The following is a 21,997-nucleotide window of genomic DNA, read 5'->3' as shown; positions in this document are numbered from 1 at the left end:
ATCCACTTTTGCACAGTGGGGGTTGTTTTGGTGCCCCAGCATTGTGCCACTGCCCACTTGGCAAACGGGGTTGAGACAGCGACAATTCACTGGTTGCATGCTTTACCCATCCCAGTAGACAAACGTCAGGCTTGCACACCACGTTCTCTAACACAACCTCTGTGAGCACTCTCGTTACTTAAGTCCAGAATGTGAATATTTTGTCACAGCTCCATGCAAGATGCATAACGTCTGCATCCTCCTGCCTACATCTCACACAGCATGCATTCTCCTGCAGACCAAACTTCTGCAATTGACTTGGTGTATAATATAACTGGTGCAGATATTGAAATGAATGATGTGGAGGTTGCAGTTTGCCGTCAGTCGGCCAGTCAGCTCGCAGAACTTCCACTGTTCCAGCAACAGTGAGGACCCAAGCACCGCATTCTATTTATGGTATGAAGAGTTTTCAGTGAGTTCACTCTCTCTCGGTGACGCATTGTACAATTTAGTTATCAGACTCCTACGTTCTTTCCCCGCCAGCACCGCCTGCATTGCCATCAGTGTTCTCGGCTCTACTGGATAGTCAGGGAAAATAGATCTGACCGCCTGCCGCACCCTGACATACCTGAAACCCAGCATTATACTATGATCCCGCCCACTTTGCAAGTCCAGAAGTGACCGGAACCGGCCATTCTTATACAGGTCTCCCAGCTGTTTGATCCCCGCTGCCCCAAGTGCCCGCAAGGCTGCCTGCTCCTGAGTTGTGGAAATATCCGGTTGCACAGCAAGCGGTAGCGCCGGAGCATATAAATAATCCAGCTGCGCCCACTTAGCCTGAGTCTTCCATGCCCACGCAGTGAATTGAACAGAGTTGATTTCACTTATTGGACTGCCCCACCCGCAACCCCCCCTCCCGACAGTGCCGCTGCTACCAGAAGAACCGGTTTCACAGTGTCCGCCCCAATTGCAGTATGTGGCAGGTACCGCTGTGGGTAGTACTAATAGTCCGCACACAAATAGTACAGCCTCATGTCAGGTGCTTCAAAACCTCCCGTTCAAATGGTTGTGCGAGCACGCCCCAACTGCATCTGGGTTTCTTGCCTCTCCAGATGTGGGTCTGTATGGCCGACTGAAGCGTATTAAATAATGAGATATTCAGCTAAATGGGGATGTTGACCAACAAATAGAGGAGTTTGAGCAAAATTGTCATTTTAGTTACTGCGATGCTGTCAAAAAAAAAGCTAGCCAAAAAGGCAATTTAGCCCACCGCGCCGCTTTGTCAGTGATCTGTGTAATGACTCGGCCATAGTTCATGGAGAGTACCCCGTCAGGATCCCTATGCAGCCATATCCCTAAATATTTCACTGGGTCAGTTGATCACAACAGCAGGAAATCTAGCTCCACCTCTTGGGTGCCAGCAGTCGGTGGGAAGACAGTGGACTATCTCTCGAATTCCAGGTATTCACGCAGTAACTCCGAGAGATGCGTAGCCGGCTCACGTACATAAAGAAGTATGTCGTCGGCATATAATGAGACCACCAGAGGTCTTTGCCAAAATCGCAGCGCTGCATGGGCGTGCTTTTGACAAGTTTACAAGCCAAAGAGCTCCAGCGCAAGCGAGAAGATCATAGGCGACAAACACCAAGTACTTATACCCAAAAGTTCCTTTGCTGTAGGGAGTGACTTCAAAGGAGCTCTCTGAAGTGCACAAGAAATCCTTTCAACCATGTTCTGTCTGCCAGGTTGTCTGTGGGGTGTAATCAGCCCTTTGTGTGTGAACAGGACACTACCTATTGAAGTGTAAGTGCCAACCCCTCCCATTCTTCATCTGCCCAGGAACACCCATCATAATGCAGATGAATGCAGATGCTGTTGAATGTACTGTGTTGTGGCTGTCTAGAGGAAATGCTCAAATTCAGCTGTCACCCAGCCTAGACGTGTATTGGAGACAGGCTGTAAGGCACACAGAATAGTAAGTGCAGAGAAATCTCCACTTTCTAAATGTGGTATTTCTAAACTAGTAATGATACATTCAACTTCACCAGTAAGGAGGATTTATTAATACCTATCCAAAGATATAAAGCATGAAAAAGCTACTCCTCTCTTATCAGGAAGTACCACTTAAAAGGCATTAGGGAATTCCCAATACTAACCTAGGAGAAGGGTAGGCCTCATAGTAGTGAAAAACGAATTTGGCTGTTTGTCTCTACTCTGACATGTAAATCATCACGGTACATGTCCTATCTTTTACTTACATCGCTTTCTGTCCTTCGGGGTAACTAGGGCCTACCTTAGGGGTGACTTATATGTAATAAAAGGGGAATTTAAATCTTGGCAAGTAGTTTTAAATGCCAAGTTGAAGTGGCAGTAAACTGCAAACACAGGCACGTCTGTAGCAGGCCTGAGACAGGTTTAGAAAGGCTACTTCTGTGGGTAGCACAATCAGTGCTGCAGCCCACTATTAGCATTGAACTTACAGGCCCTGGGTATATGGTATACCACTTTACAAGTAAATTACATATGCCAATCAGGTATAAATAATGTCACCATGTTTAGGGGAGAAGCACGTGCACTTTAGCACTGGTTAGCAGTGGTAAAGTGCTCAGAGTCCCAAGGCCAACAAAAAGAATCAGCAAAAACAGGAGGTAAAAGGCAAAATGTCTTGGGAAAGACCACCCCAAGGATGCCAGGTCTAACAGTATCAGTTTTCCATGATCATTGTCCTTTGTCACCTTCCCATGCCATGTGCCATTGCCAAATTGCCTGTGCCAGGGTCCCCTTGTCAGTGTTCCATTGGGAGTCTCCCCAAGTCTGTGTTCTTGTCCCAGTTTCCATTGCCAATTTATCAGTAACTGTGTCAGTGTCTCAATATCAGTATTCCTTCATCAATGTCCCAAAGTCAATGTCCCTTTTCCATTCATTCTTTGACCCTGAATTGTAGTTTTCTCAATATCACTGTGCCAGCATCCTTAAACCAGTGTTCTTTTGTGAAATTCAATGTTCCATTGTCAGTGTTCCTTTGCAAATGTTCACATATGATGGTCCTAGGATCAGCGTGTTGGTTTCAAAGTCTTCCCCGTCATTGTATCTTTGTCATTTTCCTCACATTAGTGCCTCAGTTCAGTATCATTGCCATTGTGTCAGTGTCCATACAGCATGTTTGGGCCCTAGTTTATTGTTGTTGCCTTTTTTTATTATTCCTGTGTCAGTGTGTCAAAAACAGTGCTCTGAAGTCAATGTCCCTGAACCAATGACAATGCCCCCGTCTTATTGTCCCTGTTGTGAGTAAGGTTCCCAAGTCTTCATAAAACCAGAAAAAGTACATGTTTTATGAGGAAACAATGAGGAAAGCTTTTGGTCGGGCTTCACGCTTTTTCCTCATTATTTAATTATGACCACGCTGGAGTTGAAAGGGAGGTGAAATCTGTCTAGAAATGTGGCCATGGTGCATGTTAGAAGTTCAGAATATGTCGAGAAATGGCTATTCTTTCTCTGCACATTTGTGCCTCACTCCTGTTTGTGGCTGCAGGCAGTAGTGACTGGCATGTACCGAGGGTGGGACGGGGGACACAATAAAATAAAAAAATTAAATTAACTTACCTTCCTTCCTTGCAGTGCGATGTCCTCCTCCCTCTGGTGTATTCAGGAAGCTCCGGACCAGGAAACGGCAATACCCAATTCTAACTCTTCTCTCACAGCATAAGAGCAGCGCCAGGATTGGATAGAGCTGCTTCATTCAGTGCTCACAAGAGCCCTGAGACCTGCTCTTTCTCTAATCAAGCTGTCCAAGACAGCTAGGTTAGAGAACATTAAAATGTGTATGTCTGGCTGGCCGTTCCAAGACGGTCGGCCGAAGAGACATGTGTATTTTACAGTGCACAGCTCCCTGCAGCCTACTTGGAGCACTGGCCCGCCCCGTCCTGACACTTAGGCCCCCATTGGGATTGGTGGGATCATCGCCCACGCCAGGCCGGCGGTAGCCACAGCCGGCCTGGTGGGGGCGATCCGCACGCAATCCGTGCCGGAATGACCCCCCGCCATATCAGCATGGCTGGGGGGTCCGGTCCGTGGCAGACGGAAAGACCGTCTGACGCTTTTCAGTCCCGGTCGCCTTGCGACCGGGGCGGAAAAGGGTTCATCTGGTGGCAGTGTCTATCAGACACCGCCAGCCATATTTGGATGGGCATTTACCAATGCCAAAGGCATGCGGAGTCTACTTTGGGGGCCCATTGCAACTCGGGGGCGTGGGAGGTGCACATGGCATTTCAAAGGACAACGTGGCAGGTACCGCGCGGTGCCTGTCACGTTGTGCTTTGAAATGCACAACATGTATTTTTAACATTGCGGTCCCGCCGCAATGTTAAAAATACAGGATGCGCCCGTTACTGTGGCGGGTGCATCCTAATTCCCGCCACTGGACCCCCGCCCTTATGGCGGGTGGTCCCTTTACACGATGGGATGGCGGGCGGGCAAAGTCCGCCCGCCATCCTAATGGGGGCCTTAGTTCGGGAATGGTTGCTGAAAAATAAATTGGTAATAAGTCAACAGTTATTACCATTTTATTTTCAGCTCTGGGACTTGTGGTGTGACGCTCCTCCACTCAAATGGAGGAACCGCCCCGGGCTGCAGTAAACTCTTCACTTTTCTTGTGGGACCGCATTAATTTACCACCTGCACTGAAATGGTGACTTTTCTTAAAAAGAATCTTTTAAAAAGGGTGGGCATTATTAGAAACGGGAGTTGGCCTCAATAAATTACATGAAATATTGAAATTCCATTGATAATATGGAACGACATCTCTTTGCTTAAATCTTACTTTTTCTTCCTACTAAATTAAGTTTCTGAGTCATAGGAGATATGGTATCTTACAGCCTATAAGACTGAACTAAAAGCTTAGTTCTGAAGACGCAGACTTCCTCCTTGCTGAGCATACAGCAATCAGTACATTGTTCAAGATACTGTAATAACAATGGTGGTATGGAAATTACATGTATAGTGCTTTGTTGTGCATCAAGCCTGATGTCTGCAATTGTTACCCTTCTCCTGGTGTTCTGTAACCCGTGATCCTCTCTACAGTTTCTAAGCTTAGGCACTTTGTTATATCAAAATAAATTGAGCAACGAATGTGATGCATTCATAGACAGTGTGGTCCTGGGACAGTTATGACAGTGCCAGTGTTAAGACTGCTATTGCCTTCGAATATGTAATATCAGTCTCACATAGGTTTGATGCACCTGTTGTAGAGACCAAGTGTAACCTCATGCCTCATAATAAAACCCTAATAAGGCTAACTCAGTCTTTCACCCTTTTAAGGTCACTGGCATGAGGTTTGTTTTAGTGAGCTTTTCTGATTTGCTGAGGACCGCTGCAGAAACCTACTCCCGGAGTATGTTCTTTTTAAGTTCGGGCTAAAAAATGGAGGTGTGTAGTAGAGTTGTGTGAAATGTGGGTAATTTACTTTTGCATAATTACGTGAAATTGCAGGAAAATTACACAAATTTATATGTAGGCACTCAAAATGCAAACCTATCCTTTAGGGCTATGTATTAGCATAAAATGCTTTCTTGCATCAATTTTTGATAACAAAGACCATGTTAAGCACAGTTGCCGTGAACAATGGCTGCTCACGTTCTGGTTGCGTGCCTTATTCCTGCACTCCTATGCTATAACTTTGACACAAAATGCTGCATAATTAAGCGATGGAACATAATAGAGTAATTTCATGAATTTCGCATAGCAAGTATAATGTGAAATTCCAAAAATTAAGTGAATTATACCAGCATAATTTAAATTTTGCCAAGACCAAGGGACATATTACGTGTTTGGCAGACTCTTCGACCGCCATATCGGCAGTGGCAGACCAAGAGTGGAGAGCTTGTTGGTCTGACCGCCTTATTACGAGTTGAGCAGACTGGCTTTAGGAAGACAACCGCTGGACTTCCGAGGCCGTGAGCAGACCACCGACCGCTTGGGTTCGTGATCGGAGAAAGGCAGCCGCCATAGGGCAGTATAGGGGAGCTGCATCTCCATGAGTATTACAAGTTGCGTGATCCACGAGCGGGCCTCGGCGGTTCAACCGCCTGCTTCAAGGTGGCGGTGACAAAGGATTTGGGGCGCGTAACCCCTTTATTGTTATTCCAAGCAGAGTCCGACGTGGATCCCTGTCTCCAGGTCCCCCCTTCACAGCAGGATCTTCAGCCTGAGCATTATGACCCTGTGTGTGGCGATATACAGTTGAGTCTTTGTCGTACCATATACCCATTGCCTGCACTGCCCACGTATGGGCTGGACCCGGGTGATGGGTATATGGTATTTTACCACATATATCACGCATATGTGTGCATCTGATACACATGCAGTTGAAATGCAGACCTAGGCATCGATATATTTGGAAAAATGACTCCCCACCGCCGCAAGATCCCCACCTCCACACCGCCAGCCAAGTGGTCAACTCGTAATATGGCAGTCTTTCGACCACCATCGCTGTTGGCGGGGGCGTACACGGTTCTACAGCGGTCGTACCCCCAAACTCGTAATAAGGCCCCTAGTCTGCAGCACCTTCCTGTCGCTGTATCCGTGGCAGCGACACACTAAATAATAGCCCATACTTTTTTTATTCCTGCAGTACAGCTCTTCAACTAGTCAGGCTCTCAGAGGTTCTGACTGCATGCCGCAGTTCATCGTAGAACAGTAAAATGCAGTCAAAGTTGCTTCCCAGAGGCATGGGAAGGGTGTCAATGACCTCTATGCTAAAATACACCTTTACGCTGGTTTGGCAGCAGAAACATCGATAATTAACTTGCGGTGACCCCTCACACATCCGTGCCACTGTAGCTGCTGCCCGAAGTAGGAGCCTCACACATCTTCTGTACATGCTGCGCCACACACACTGGTCACAGAAAAAGGTATTTTGTTTGCTTTTCAGCATCTTTTATCATCACCGGCCATGAAAACTTCGAAGGTTAAAAAATGGAATAAATGTGTTTGTGTGTGGGAGGGTGGGGCAGCCAATGGTTTACTCATATGTAGCACATTCATACAATACACTGTGCATCGTTTTTATTATTATTATTATTACCATATTTAAATGGGGGTGGGGGGTGCAAAAATCAACCCAGGCTGGCCGGGCCCCAGGAACCCCTCTATGGCTACAGCCCTAGGCAGGTGTCACATGTGTCCTTAATGCTGATATCTTTATCGTAATGGTATTTTAAGATGGTGGACTCACAAACAGTACCGTCTTTCTGGCTTCATAGCATTTAGACTGATACCCTGCTCACCTTTGACCCGGATGTAAAGCAGCGATGAGGCCACGTCATCAGTTTCATTACTGTGAGGAGAATCCCTGCCTCAGCTCGTGCCTGCTGCTGGTGGAGGATCGATAACCCTCGCCACGCTTCTCCACGCTTCCATGGGCTCAGAGGCGGGCAATCATTGGTTGCCATTTATGTTTGTTTCCAGCTCCCAAAATCCAAAGCAAAGCAGCCATCGCAGTTTTATGGCCTTCAGATTTAGAATCCATAAAGCTCATCTCTTGCTCCTTCGCACTTATGATTCATAAACCTCATTCTTTTCCAAGAAATAATATCTGTTTTAGAAGTAAATTAATTTTGTTTACATGGCACAGGGCCCAGAAATGCAGGTCTGTTCATCATCACTGCTCGATATAAAACCGCATAGGTTGATTCAGTCATTGACACTGGCCCGTGTTTTTACATAATGTTTCTCTCTACAATATGATTGCGGTGAGTAGATAAGAGTGAGAAAAACCTCGCTGCATTACAAATTAGAAAACACATATTTCTTCTGACGATTATTCGCAGCATCACAATCGGGTGCGTTTTATCAACGATGTTCATGTCAGTCTCCAGGCTCAAGCATTAGGGGAAGCTATGTTTTTTAACTTCGATACCACCACTTCTTATCTGTTTATCTTTGTTTTCATTCATTTTTGAGAGATGTCAGTCTTTAGTTGCTGAAGTGAAGTTTTAAGTGCACTCACTGCCCTTTAGCGAATTGCATTATTCCGATCTTTGGGCCATATGTATCATCATCACCATTTGCGATTTCTAAATAGCGAATTTTAAGGAATCGCTATTTAGAAATCGCTAAATGGTATGTATGTACAAAATTGCTATTTTTCTGCGATTTCCAATCATTCCTTATTTGCGAATTCGCAATTTGCGAATTCGCAAATAAGGAATAATTTCCCAATCATTTCTATGGGCCAGGAGGCCCATAGAAATGACTGTGGAATAATTCTCAAATTGCGAATTCACAATTTGCTAATCGCAATTTGAGAATTAATTCAAGGGTGCAGGGGTGTCTCAAGGACACCCTGCTGCACCCCTGTAAATTACATGTGTGTGCATATGGCCCACATACATGCCCAATGGGCATGTATGTGCGTTATATGCCACCCTCACAAATGCACAATTGTGCATATTTACAAGAAATCGCAAATTACCATCAACTACAAGTTGGTGGTAGTTTGCGATTTCTAAACCTGAAATCGCAATTTTGAAAAGCTTCATACATAGCATTTAAGGAATCGAAAAATTGCGATTCCTTAAATGCTTAAGCAAAATAAGGAATCGCAATTTTTTGCGATTCCTTATTTTGCTAATTTTTCATACATTCAAAAATCGGTAAAAAGGCCGTTTGCGATTCGCTAAGACCGAAATTCTGCGAATTTCGGCCTTAACGAATCGCAAAAGGCTTGATACATATGGCCCTTAAAGCGAATGTTCTTAAGAGAAAATAGAAATACGCGCGTCGTCACCTATTTACATCTAAAAGGTACACATATGGTGGTGGGGTATTTTAAAAAATGTATAATTAGCAGCAGTAGAATTGTTGCTCAGATGTATGAGCTCCTGGGAGGCAGTTGTGATGCAGGAATATTTGCCTTGTATGGTTGTTTAATCTTAATAATTTACAAATTTCTGGTTCTGTAATGAAAGCTCTTTCGAATACAGAAAAAAATTTGTGGGACAGAAAAAAGTTTGCAGCGTGTGCTACAGGAATGTAATAGCTCAAATAGTAGAAATAAACAACCATTTACTACTGCAAGAGGTTTTGACATGCCCAGCAGCAATAAGTTTGCCTCAAAGCGCTGCTAGATAGAGCCATTGAAGTGAACCTATTTAAAGAAATAGGGTAGGATTTAAATGCTGCATTTATGAATTGTTACAATGAAAGAAAATGTATGCACTGATCACACCAGCATGCAGGTTCTATGACTGTGATGATGAGTCTTGTTTTTCTCTCGGTTTCTTGTAGGTACCAGTTTTTTCTCCAGGTGAAGCAAGATGTCTTGCAAGGTCGCATCCCCTGTCCTTTTAATATTGCTGCTCAGCTGGGAGCATATGCAGTTCAGTGTAAGTGTGTCTGGTGATTACAACACAGTACTACATCTTAGGCACAGCATCTAGCATGTTTAGTCCTTTCCTCAAGAGCATCCTAAGGTAAAAGCATCAGTAATTGACCGCTGATTGTAGTGGGTAATAGACACCTCTACCATTGCCTATCACTGTATCTTCACTTTTCTTGTAGATCAAAATGTTAAAGAATATCACGTTATGCAATGTTATGTTATCTGGAATTTGTTTAGCGTGCACCTGCTGCGGGTGTAACATGTCTAATTTTCTCCTTTTCTGAAACCGTTCCAAGTCTGAGCCTGCATGTTTGATTGGTGTGGTGCACAGGTGGGTATGTCCTATAAAGGGAAAGTAGGATATGCTGTGTGAGGGCTTAAAAATCTGATGAAGTCGTGCTGTGGCAGAATTGTGCTGACACTGACTGTCTCAGGTGTTGTGTTGTGTTATGTTATGTTAGCTAAGCTTGTATAGCACAACAACTCACTCCCAGAGGAGTATCCTGGTGCGTTACAGCAGTCTATGGGCGAGGTCGCAGATGGTACTTAAAAAAGTGATGTTTTCAGCAAATATTTAAACCTTCCAATATCTTGACCAGAGCGAATATGAAAGGGTTGACTGTTTCAATGGTGGAGGGCTAGGTAGGAAAATAAAAGACCTTCATACCTGGTCGTACGTGTGCGCCGTGGGTTCAGCAATGCTGTATGCATAGACCCCAATTCACTGCCTATTAGTACCATGCAAGCCTCGTACAAAGGTTTGTGGGGCCAATTCCCAAAGTGCTTTATGATTAAGGCACATGAGTTTGAACAGATTACTCTTTCTTACAGGTAGGCAAGGCAAAGCTCTTAAAGTATAGAGGCACGCTTTTATTTATTTATTTATTTATTTATTATTTTATGGAACTTATAAAGCGCACTATCGCCTGACAGGCATCCTGGCGCTGAACAGCTCAAGGAATGGGAGTGTGTACATTGTGACGGCAACTAGAATGTAGGAAATAGCCAGGTCTTAATGGCTTTTCTGAAAGGGAGAAGCTCCTGAATTTGTCTGATTAAACAGGGCAGACTATTCCAGAGCTTGGCCGCAGCCACTTCAAACAGTCTACCTCCCATTCTGACTCTTCTAAATTTAGGTATCCTCACCAGTCTTGCCGAGGAGGAGCGAAGACTTCTAGAAGGAGTGTACCAGTCAAATTTTTTACGCAGGAATAGAGGACCAATCTCATGAAGGGCTTTAAAAACCAGACAGAGAGATTTAAATTGTACTCTCTGTCTCAAGGGAAGCTAATGGAGTGTTGCTAAGGCTGCAGATGCCGAGGCTCTTCTGGGAAGACCCAGTACTAGTTTGGCAGCTGCTGACTGGATTCTCTGCAGTCTATCCAGTACAAATTCCGGAGAGTTTAGCAAAAGGGCATTGCAGTAATCAAGCCTGCTAATATTGTACATCGTGCAATCATGGCGGTGCTTTACGGGTAGGCGCAGTATAGAGGCACGCAGACATGGCAGTGTTTTAAGGTTAGCAGAGTCAGTAGGAGGAAGCCAATAGCCTTGACCGACACCGACCTGTTTCGGCCTACAAATCCCAGCATGCTCATCTGTTAGTAAATCTTCGTTTTTCCTCTGACTGTCCTTGCATATGCCTTTAGCATACATATCTGTCCTCGCTTATTCCTTTATCTCGCATATCATTTTATCATTCATGTCTTTAGAATGAAAAGCAAAATTCGTCCTAAAAGCATGTGTGGTGATGGCATATTTGTGCTAAAGGTGTATGTGTGGTAATGGATTCTTTGTAACGGTCACACCTGGTTATGGCCAAGTGATAATGACTGTTTCCTGTCTGAGGATTAAAGAACTTCAGATAGCCTGTTAGTATTGTGCACTGAGTGGTCCTAACTCTGTTAGATCAATTCACAACCTGTTGGTGGAGCTTAGGTGCCGAAAAAGGCGTTCATGACCCTCAATTCCACATCCTGGGTCACAGACCTGAGATAGGATAAAGTGGACTCAGCATGGCAGATGATCTGCCTTGGTAAATTTAGAGTTAGGAGTTGGGAACTGGTTTGGGAGGTCGCTGCGCATTGTAGCAAATATAGTCTTTTTCTCATGGTGTCCTGATGCCACATTAAAAAATTACCTTTTTACAGTCCTCGGGCCTTCAGATGTATAATCCATACATTTAGTCTTGGGCTCCTTTTCAGGTATAATGCATAGAATGTCTTCTCTTCTAAGACACATCTGTTTTAGAATTCTATTCAAATGAGCCCAAAGTAGACCCCTCTAGCACTTGATCCTCAGGGCAGTGAAACAGATCAAGCCAATTATAAAATCAGCCTCTGGACAGTGATATTGTTGTTAAAAATAAAACATAATTTAGTTCAAACACACAATTAACTGCTAAACATTGCACACAAGGGATTCCAGGAAAGGTGATTCCCCTTTTGTCAGTGGGTAACTGCGCATCCACTAGAAACATATTGCAGTATTCCCTATGGTGCTTTTGGACCTCAAGCCTCTGGGGAATCCCTGGAGTGTTCCTGTCACCCTGCATGCTCTGCAGAGTGAATCTTGAGAGTTCCCCGATGCTCAGTGTTCTTCGAGGCGCACTTTTCCCCATTGGCGGCACAACAGCCCCAGCTGGTGGACAGGGAATTCAGCTTGACTGGGATTGTGCTCCATCACCATTCTATTCTCCCATTATTTTCTGACCACCACTGCTTTCGAAAGTAATTATCACTGGTATAAGGAATGCTGATTTGGTTCCAGATTTTACGTTTCTGAACAGGGGGTGCCTCTGCTGAGGTATGAATAAGGGCATTAAACTGAGGGGACTCACAGATTAGGCAGTCTGAATCTAGGGTCATAAATCTCCCACGGTCCCCTTCGCTCCTGTTCTGTTGGCAAAGTTGCAAGATTCTGTAGCAAGGACCAGAGGCCAAGTACCCACAAACCTGTGCGGCCACAGCCTTATGACTCTCTGTGAGAAGGGGTCAAGAATATATGGGCTGTTCCCACATCCCTCCTTGGTTACTACCGTTCTTCAGCCCCACTCTTTACCCAACATCTGGGAGTACAACCCATGTGACAAAAGCCCCAACCCTGCTTCACTTTCACCAGGGGACTGAGTGCAGGTCATGTCCAAAGATCATGCCATCCGCCCAAAACCTGAGGGGCATTGTGAAAGATCATAATCAGGAGGCTCGCTATAGGGTCTGAGGTTTAGGGAGGTGCCGAAGGCCACCCCTCTCACCTGTGCACATCTAAGGAGCTGTGACAGGGAGCGATGATCAAAATGCCACTCATAGGGCCAAACCTTCTGACTGACACTTGCTGGACACAGCCCAAGACTTTTTCCTGTGAGTTTTGTGGCAGTGCCTAAGTGAAGCATGTGCACACAGGCAATGATGCCCTGTTGTGACAGTTTAGTGGACATACTTGCATTGGGTTCTTGGCCAAGGTTGCAAGCAAATAAAAGGTTCTTTCTAAGCTTTATCATTACGAATCCCAAATATCGCCTCAAATAATTAATGGAATTTATGGTTATCTGCTAAAATTATTGTTATTTGTTATAGTTATTTACTATGCATATGTACTAATAAATTTAAAAAGGCTGAAATACACCAGTTCATCACATCACAATCACATCACCTGCACGGTTTGGTGACATCATACAAGACATCATCAATGATATTACTACCATAAACCTGTTGTAAAGTTGGAGTATTGTTGTGATCAACTAGATTTTCTTGTAAATAACATGTAGAGAAAGATCTACACATGGTCCTCCTTCGTTAAATGTATTAAAGACAGATTGAAATCACTTTGGGCACATGCAAGCCTTCTAGCTCCATTCACAATGTGCAGTAAAGATGTTTAGCAATGCATAAAACAAAAATAATATTACTTTCATAGCACTGGCACATGTCCTGAGCCAAGCACCATACTGCGCAATCTTGGTGTCATATTCGATACCAAACTTACTCTTGAGTTTCAAATTAACAAATGTATGCCTACCTGTTCTGGTAAACACTTCATCCTTGTGTGCCCACCACATCCATGAAACCGTGGTGCAGGCGTTCATTATTAGTAGATTACACTATTGCACAGTCTGTCATCTCATCTGACAGCGAGTGCAACTTATTAAGAACGTGGCTGCCAGGCTTTGACTAGGCCTTCCAAAATATGCTAGCATCTCATCCCATTTTATTAACTTACTCTGGTTACCTGTATTTTTAAGGCATTAAGGTATGGCCATAAAGCAGCTCATGTCGCGTGGCCATCTAACTAGATGACCTCCTTTTTGACTCGCTAGTCCCTCCCCAGACAGCTTGGCCCTACTTCCAGATTCCTGGTTACTAGACTTAGGGCCATATGTATCAAATTTCAGCCTTTGTGAATGCTAAATACCTAAATGGTATGTATGAAACATTTTTGCATCAAAATAAGGAATCGCAAAAATTGCTATTCCTTATTTTGCGATTGCACTTAAGGAATCGCAAATTTTGCGATTCCTTAAATGCAATGTATTAAAGAAAAAAAATGCAAAAAATGCCATTAAGGAATCGCAAATTACCACCAACTTCTAGTTGGTGGTAAGTTGCGAATTCTTTTAATAATGCTTTTTTCAAACAAACCAAAGGTGCCATATGACGCCCATACATGCCCTTAGGGCATGTATGTGCGCCATATGCCCCCAAATGTCTTTTTCAGGGGTGCAGCAGGGTGTTCTTGAGACACCCCTGCACCCTTGAAAAAACTCCTCCTCCTGGCCCATAGAAATGAATGGGTAATTTGCGATTAGCAATTTGCTAATCGCAAATTAGGAATGGTAAGGAATCGCTATAAAAAAGCGATTTTGTACATACATACCGTTTTGCGAATTCCAAATAGCGATTCCTTAAAATTCGCTATTTGGAATTCACAAAACGGAACTATGATACATATGGCCCTTAGATTGCATTGAGTGTGTTCTGGTGGCCAAAGCTTTTCTGTCACCATTGCCCAGGTTTGGAAGAGTCTTTCATTACCTACTTGTGCAAAACCTAGCCATATGCACTTCCGCAAGGCTCTGAGAACTCATCTCTCTTTGTGGTAGGGTGTCTGTTGCTCCTTTTTGGTCCTTTAGCGACAGGACGCCATTGGGTATTTGCACGCTCTGGCACAGATGGCGAAGCCATCAATGTCTTAATAAATGTGATCATACATTCCATGAGTGAGGATGATATTTAGAAGGAGCAGAGTTGTTGTGACAACGTTCATACTCCATCGATGATCATAACTAGCACAAAATAGGCTATAGCAATTAATTACATCCGAATACATTATGTATAAGACCTAGCCCAGAGCTAAACAACAAATTAAATGCCAGGATAGATTCAGCTTTATCTTTAACCGTGCACAGAAAGTCAAGAAGTTGAATGTGGGCCCTGAAAATTACAGTTGTAAAACCTGTGTGTAATTTGAGATAAATCTAGTTAGACAAACATTTCTTTATGATCAAAGTAGTTGAACTGGTGAATTTTATCTGGCCTAAAGAAGTTTTGTCTTTAGTGATAGCATACCTTGTTCTATAATGTTCTTTTGTACTCTCTTGAATTTCAAGGCATGCTGAGGTCCAGGGAAGAGATGGGTAGGATTACCGCCAGTATTATTTACTAAGAAAAGGAACGCTCCAGACTACCCCCCTCCACAACCCTCAAATCTTTACACAACTTCGCCTTCGCCCCCATCTAGGCCTCCTCTCGTCCAGGCCTCCCCTCCAGAACTAGGCCTCGTTTGTGGGTATCTCGCAGTTAGAGAGCACTCAAGAGCTGCCTCCATGAGATTGTGTCACGGGTAAGCCGGTTCTAGTCTGGGCCTCTCGGGTGACCCACTCCTGGAGTTGCATAGGCACAGCTCTGATTGCAGCTGATAGTGGCCACCAAACTCCACACTAAAGTTACAGATTTACCAAGGCGGCCTTTTGTGGGATGATTGATGGCTGTTCGGAGGTACAGCCCTTTCAGACACGCCTCTCTTCTTGTGGTGCCCCAAAGACAATGACAGGGTAAATAACTAGGAGTCCCAGTGGACAAGAGAAACACTTGCAGGGAAGGCGGTGGCGATGAGTCAGTGGGCGGGGCACAGACTGTTCTGGCACAGAGGCCATGAGGTGCCCAGAGTTCGGCCTGAAAAGCATGGCGCCCAGAGCTCTGGCAGCTGCAGGGTGGGAGCTGCCGCACGAGGGACGGCCTGCCTGGTAGAGCAATGCTGTGAAGTTTACTGTCTGATAAACGGATGGCAGCGGGGCCAGTGAAGCCAGCCAGACGCCGGCTGGTGTGGAATGAATGTTCTGGGAGTGCAAGTAAACAGATAACGGTGTGTGACTCATGGGAAACCCTGGCTCGCGGGTGCCAGCCACTGAGATAACCCCCTTAAGGAGGATATTCGCACGCTGAATGGGACAGCCAGACCCAAAATAAAGACTGGCAGGTGTCCTGAAGCAGGACATTCAAGGCTGGATCCCCAAATGCTTCGCAGATTTGGATATGGTCAGGGACTACCGTCCATCCCCTCCCCTGCCTTGTGCACCCCACACATTCATTAGGAACTGGACTTGAGAGTCGAGTTTCTTTGGAAGGCGGGGGGGTCTCACGACCCCCCGACCATATTTATTAAAACATGAAAACAAATAAACAATATTTACATAATTATTTATGCAGAAAAACACAATCGACATTTGATTACAATCCATGTAGACAGGTATCCAAGGGCTAACCTTAACATATTTCTAATACAGAATATTTCCTATCCGAATCTAACATTTGGATCATAATCACACATTTATGACTTTTTCTGCATATCCTATATTTGGGCCTACAGCCAGGTTGCTAACCGGTGTCAGATCCTTATCAAACAGCCACGCCCTCACATCTGAGTGTGCATGCGCTGAGGGCCCGTTTACCGGGAGGGTACGTACCCCCCTCCCGGTGACCCCCCATACGCTCCATGAACTCCATTAACCAAAAGGGGGCCATTGCACTCTGCACTGTTTAATGACGTCATAGTGCACGTGCGGGGTGGCCAACCAGCCTAAGAAAAGCGTGACTCCCCTCTCCCTCGCCCCCATCCAACGAACCGGATGTACTGCCCCTGGAGTTCTAGGAGAGACCACTTGTCCCTCCCCCTTGGCGACCACATTCAAGAATGGTGCCGCCCCCTAAGGACCTCAAATTGACTGCTCACCATTCATGACCTTACCGCCTGACCAAGGAATACCAATAAATATGACATTTGTTGACCTGTGAACGGGAAAAAGGCCTAAGGAGAAAATTCATGCCAAAAACACAATTACTGTGGGAAAAAGAGCATGCAGCGATTCTACAACATCAAACATACAAGCCTTACAATGTGGCTTAGGGGATGGTGGGTGGGGAAAAAAGGTCACAGCCTCGAGAGGCTGAAGGAGCAAAGGGCAGGCCGGGAAGCGCGGGAACAAGAGAAAGTCTCCCGCGCTCCCCGGCCCTTTAAACCCTCGCTGAAAGACCAGTTCCAACTGGTCTGCCCCTTGGCTCCCCCCTTTAACCCGGAAGCGATTCTATAGCTTCTGGGTCACCTGGAGGAGCTGAGCACCAATTGGGGGTGAGGCGCGCCGGCCGCGTCATCTGACGTGGCAGGAGGCGCACCCTACCACGGTTGTTGCAGCAAGGAGAAGGGGGGGTGGTGCCCCGCCATATGTGCGGGGGGGGTCGATGCGGCCCTCCCCTTTCCTTATGGTCAGAAACTACCGTCCATCCCCCTCCCCTGCCTTGTGCACCCCACACATTCATTAGGAACTGGACATGAGAGAGGAGTTTCTTTGGAAGGCGGGCGGTCTCACGACCCCCCTGCCGTATTTATTAAAACATGAAGACAAATAAAAAATTTGAAATAAACAATAGTTACATAATTATTTATGCAGAAAAACACAATAGACATTTGATTACAATCCATGTAGACAGGTATCCAAGGGCTAACCTTAACACATTTCTAATACAGAATATTTCCTATCCGAATCTAACATGTGGATCATAATCACACATTTATTACTTTTTCTGCATATCTTATATTTGGGCCTACGGCAAGGTCGCTAACCAATGTCAGATCCTTATCAAACAGCCACGCCCTCACGTCTGAGTGCGTATGCACAGAGGGCCCGTTTACCGAGAGGGTACTTATCCCCCTCCCTGTTACCCCTGTACGCTCCATGAACTCCATTAACCAAAAGGGGGCCCTTGCACTCTGCGCCGTTTAATGATGTCATAGCGCACGTGCGTGGTGGCCAACCAGCCTAAGGAAAGCGTGAATCCTCCCTCCCCCGCACCCATCCAACGAACCGGATGTACTGCCCCTGGAGTTCTAGGAGAGACGACTTGTCCCTCCCCCTGGGCGACCCCATTCAAGAATGGTGCCGCCCCCTAAGAACCTCAAAGTGACTGCTCACCAATTATGACTTTCCCGCCACAGGCCAGAAAAGTTGCCCAACTATCTGGCTCCACCCCCCCCATTCTCCTACTCTGCAAGGACATGCCCAGACACAAAACCCCCTAGCCATGCCAAGATGTTCTCTAAAAATAAGTTGTTACCCACACTAGTCAGGTGAACCCCATTTGGTAAGAAGCATTGTTCCCCCCTGACACACCCATGTGGTATGTTTTGCAATTGAGGGGCCCAAAACAGCCTCTCTAACTTGTTGTTGATCCTCTTTACCGAGTGATTCAACACTTTCACCGAATCCCCCCCCCCCCCCCCCACCCCCCTCCACCTGAGTCTAGGAATTATCTGGGACCAAACTATGGTGCAGCCCTGGAATGTTTTAGCCAACCAACCCACCCCTGAGATTATCTCCTCTATCAGGACCCTTCTGTTTAGTTTTACCAGGTCATTCCCGCCCAAATGTAAGATAACAACTGCGTGCGGCGGGTTGTGTCTGTTAAGCAACTCCGTGACGAACCCTCCCAACTGATTGAGGCAGAGTCCTCCCCGACCATGAAAGGAGACCCTGAAACCCCCCCTGCTCTGCCCTCCGTCTGTAATTACAGGTAAAGAACTCAGATTTAACGCGTTTCACATAGGAAGGCCCAATGACCAATACAGCTTGCGTCTCCTTTTCTTGCCTGGGTCCGCCAAGGTGAAGATACTTCCTGGTGATGTGTTGGAGGCAGTTTCCGCCCTGCGTGACAGATTCGGAAAACTGCAATACAAGCAAACAAACAAAAAGGCATCAGTGTAGTTGTTCAGCCACCTTCACAACATGTGCAGCCGCACATAACATTTGTAACAGTTGGAAGACCATCTCCCAATTCTCCTCACGCTGCTATCGTGTAACCCCCTAGCAGTTGCTTCAGTGGCAGCCCCCATACGGAACAAATGTGTCCCAAAATCCTTCGGATTTAAGCCTGCCTTGTCAATTGTCATAGCTAACACTCTCTTGAATTGAAACCTGGTAAGTGGGGATCCATCTGCATTGATCAATAATTCCCCCCCTAGTGCGCCTACGCCTACTCTCTGGTTGAGGAATGTTTCCACGTGCATCACTGGGCAGCATGGATCAGCTCGCGCCCGATGAAGTACCAACCCCTCTCCACGGGCTTCCTGATCAGTCTTCGATTTGCTGATTGTAATTAACAGTGTATCACCTACTATCCGTGTGTGCTCCAACTGAAGTCCACCTAGCAGGTCCTGCTTGTTGCTAGCCACCAGCTCCCCTACTCGCAACGCCCCATAAAAGGCTAGAGTAAAGGCCGCCCTGAACAATAGCACTTCCCCCGCTGAACTGCAGATGCTACACAAGGCATTTAATAGGGATTGCTAACAAAAGATATCAGTAGGTCATGAAGATTAGTAATCTGTCTGGAACTATGTGTTAATTATAGGGTACAGTCACGAAGTCCATATGAAAATGATACGTGGTGACAATCAATGATTCCCATCAGATACCCATCCTGTGCCGCCCTACATCATTTGGGATCCTTCACCCGAAGGAAGTGATGTACAACCACAATGGAATAGGTGAACTGTAGCCTACTCCAGTGGAAAAGAACCCAAATGTGGTAACGCAGTTTGTATGGCATAAGGAGGGTAAAACTGACTAGCAGTGCAAAAAGTGTGATAAAGTAACAGTGCTTAATCTAAGAGTGAGTGATTTAGGATTGGGTTGTGGAAGTGGAAAAAATGTTTTAATGGTATCCTATCCTCACCCAACAGTAAAAACAGTGCAAGGTAGTGTTATACAAATAACTACCCAGATGGATTAAAGGTCAACATGTTTCTGCAGTAAATATGGAGTCTCGAGATCTCCTCCTGCTTCATCAGGACCTTCTAGTAATGCTACTGCGTAATGTGAACTAATAAAAAGTGAAAATGGTATCACCTGAATTCGCCTGTTCGGAAAATCCCAACGTGACAGGGGACGAACAAACAGTTACGAAAAAACAAGAAAACACATAGTTATAGTCGACAGTTTACAATGCACGTATTGTATGTGTTAGTTAGCCAATATTATTATTGGTCACAGGGTCCCGTTTAGTAGACCATATATGTAATTGTCATCTGATTTGAGACAGTTCAAAGGATATATTGATATCCACTCACCCAATTTATGGGGAATATCAGCCCCACCTCACCTGGCTACAGCGCAGGTAGAAACGGAGCACCGCTCTGAGGGAGGAAAGGGAAAAAGAAGTAACAAAGGAAGGATTCACTAACTGTACTGATAGCATATACAGTGGTAACATTATAGTCGCAGAGTTGGTCATATATGGCTAAAGGTCATGTGTATTTGAAATGTATAGTATGGTTACTAGGCTTCACCTCTATCAAATACATCCATATTTAATTAGGTTTAGCTCTATATGTGCTCATGGTTTCTACGCGCCTCGACTATTCGTAGTATGAGCCGGTAAATCAGGCTGCCCAACGGTGTCTCATTCCCTAGCGAGCACACATCCAGTGGGGAGCGCAAGAAACCTTTGATGTCGGGAAAATCAGTCGGCATGCATATATAGCTAGCCTCTATAAACCGTAGCACGTTCCAATGCGTCTGCCCTTCGAGTGCATTTTAAGTAAATATTACGAAGAGAAAAGCCTTGCTACCCGATCCGCTTACCTGTCCGTCGGTACTCCGGACATCCGTCTAGGCTGTCATGGTGGGAGGTACCGAACGGACAGGAAGCGAGTAGTATTTAATAGGGATGCCAGCCGCTCTAAACCTAATGGTTCTCTCGTGTCTGTGACGTTTGCTTGGAGGCGATGCCACCCCTTCAGCGCCTTCCTTACAATGAATCTGTTTGTGGGATCTTTGGTACTCCTAATCTATGCAAAGAAAGAAACAGCTGCAACCTGCCAGCTGGCTGTTGCTGCGGAGGGCACTTCCCTGTGCAATGTATCTAGATACCGAGTGAAATTCCCTGCCTGATTCCATCCTTCTGCCCAACCTGGTCCCAAAAAAGTGCAATAAGACAAAAACGCCCCTTCGTAAGCGGTTCTGGTCCTAGGCGCTAGGCTAACTGCCACGAGGTTCTGTATAGCTGGGGGCACCAATATGCCAGAGCGTTGCTGGGAAGTGTGTAGGTGTCTCCTCTGCGGACGGTAGATGTTCCCTGAATACCTGCATCTTAAAGCGAGAGAATGCGTCAGCTGCATTATTTAACACCCCTGGGACATGTTTGGCCCTAAACTGTATTTTAAGCTTCATGAACATTAGCACAATTTCTATCAGTAGGCGCAGTATCATTTTACACCGTGCCGCTTGTTGGTTGATACATTCCACCACTGTCATGTTATCAGACCAGAAAATCACAGATTGATTATGCAACTGATTCGGCCAAACCGTCTAAGCAACCCAGATTGGAAATAGTTCCAGGAAGCCTATATTAGTTGTCAGACCACTCTCTTCCCACCATACCGGCCACTTTTGTGCCACCCACTCGTTACCAAGTATGGCGCCAAAACCCACACTGCCCGCAGCGTCAGTCCATAAACCTAACTCTGCTGAGTGGGCGGACTGGGCCACACTACCCTGCCATTGAAGCCCTCCAGAAATGCGATCCAAATCCGCATGTCCTGGCGGGCCTCGGCCGGCAGTCTCGTGTGGTGGTGCTTCTCCCTCAGACCTGTCATGGTCTCTGAGATTGATCGGGAGAGTGGCCATGCCATGGGTATCACTCTCAGTGCGAAGTTCAATTGTCCCACAACCTGCTGTAACTGATGTAGTGTCACCTTATCTTTGGCTAAACATTGCTGGAGGGCTGCCCTAAATTTCGTGATTTTGCCTTCAGATAGCCTAAAACAACCCCTTACTGAATCCAATTCACTGCCTAGGAATTCCAATGTGGTAGCTGGACCCACCGTCTTCCCCGGGGCCAGCAGGACTCGAAGAGCCCGCATGAGCACGCAAAATTCCTGCAATGCCCACGCACACTCCTGAGAGCCCGCCGACCTGAGAAAGCGAAAGTCATCCAGGTAATGCATGACATGTTGATGTCCCGTCCTCTGCCTAAAAACCCATTCTAAAAAAGAACTGAATTTCTCATAGTAGGTGCAGGAAACTGAACAACCCATGGGCATACACTTGTCCATATAGAATTTACCTTGGAATGAGAAACCTAGTAGATGCTG

General features: G+C 45.7%; 1 protein-coding gene across 4 annotated transcripts in view; it reads left to right on the top strand.

Moving 5' to 3' along the window:
* EPB41L4A (erythrocyte membrane protein band 4.1 like 4A) overlaps positions 1-21,997 on the top strand; it is an 864,386-nt gene that overhangs the window by 305,179 nt on the left and 537,210 nt on the right. For all 4 annotated transcript variants that reach the window (XM_086961016.1, XM_086961015.1, XM_086961018.1 and 1 more), the window contains exon 5: positions 9,265-9,362. In XM_086961016.1, the coding sequence (XP_086817142.1) occupies positions 9,265-9,362 (98 nt within the window). The remainder of the gene's footprint in view (positions 1-9,264; positions 9,363-21,997) is intronic.

Source organism: Lissotriton vulgaris, chromosome 3_1 (genome assembly GCF_964263255.1).
Source record: "Lissotriton vulgaris chromosome 3_1, aLisVul1.2, whole genome shotgun sequence".
In the NCBI taxonomy this organism is placed as follows: domain Eukaryota; kingdom Metazoa; phylum Chordata; class Amphibia; order Caudata; family Salamandridae; genus Lissotriton; species Lissotriton vulgaris.
The sequence above is the reverse complement of the archived record's forward strand: the minus strand, read 5'-3'. Positions and strand labels throughout refer to the sequence as shown.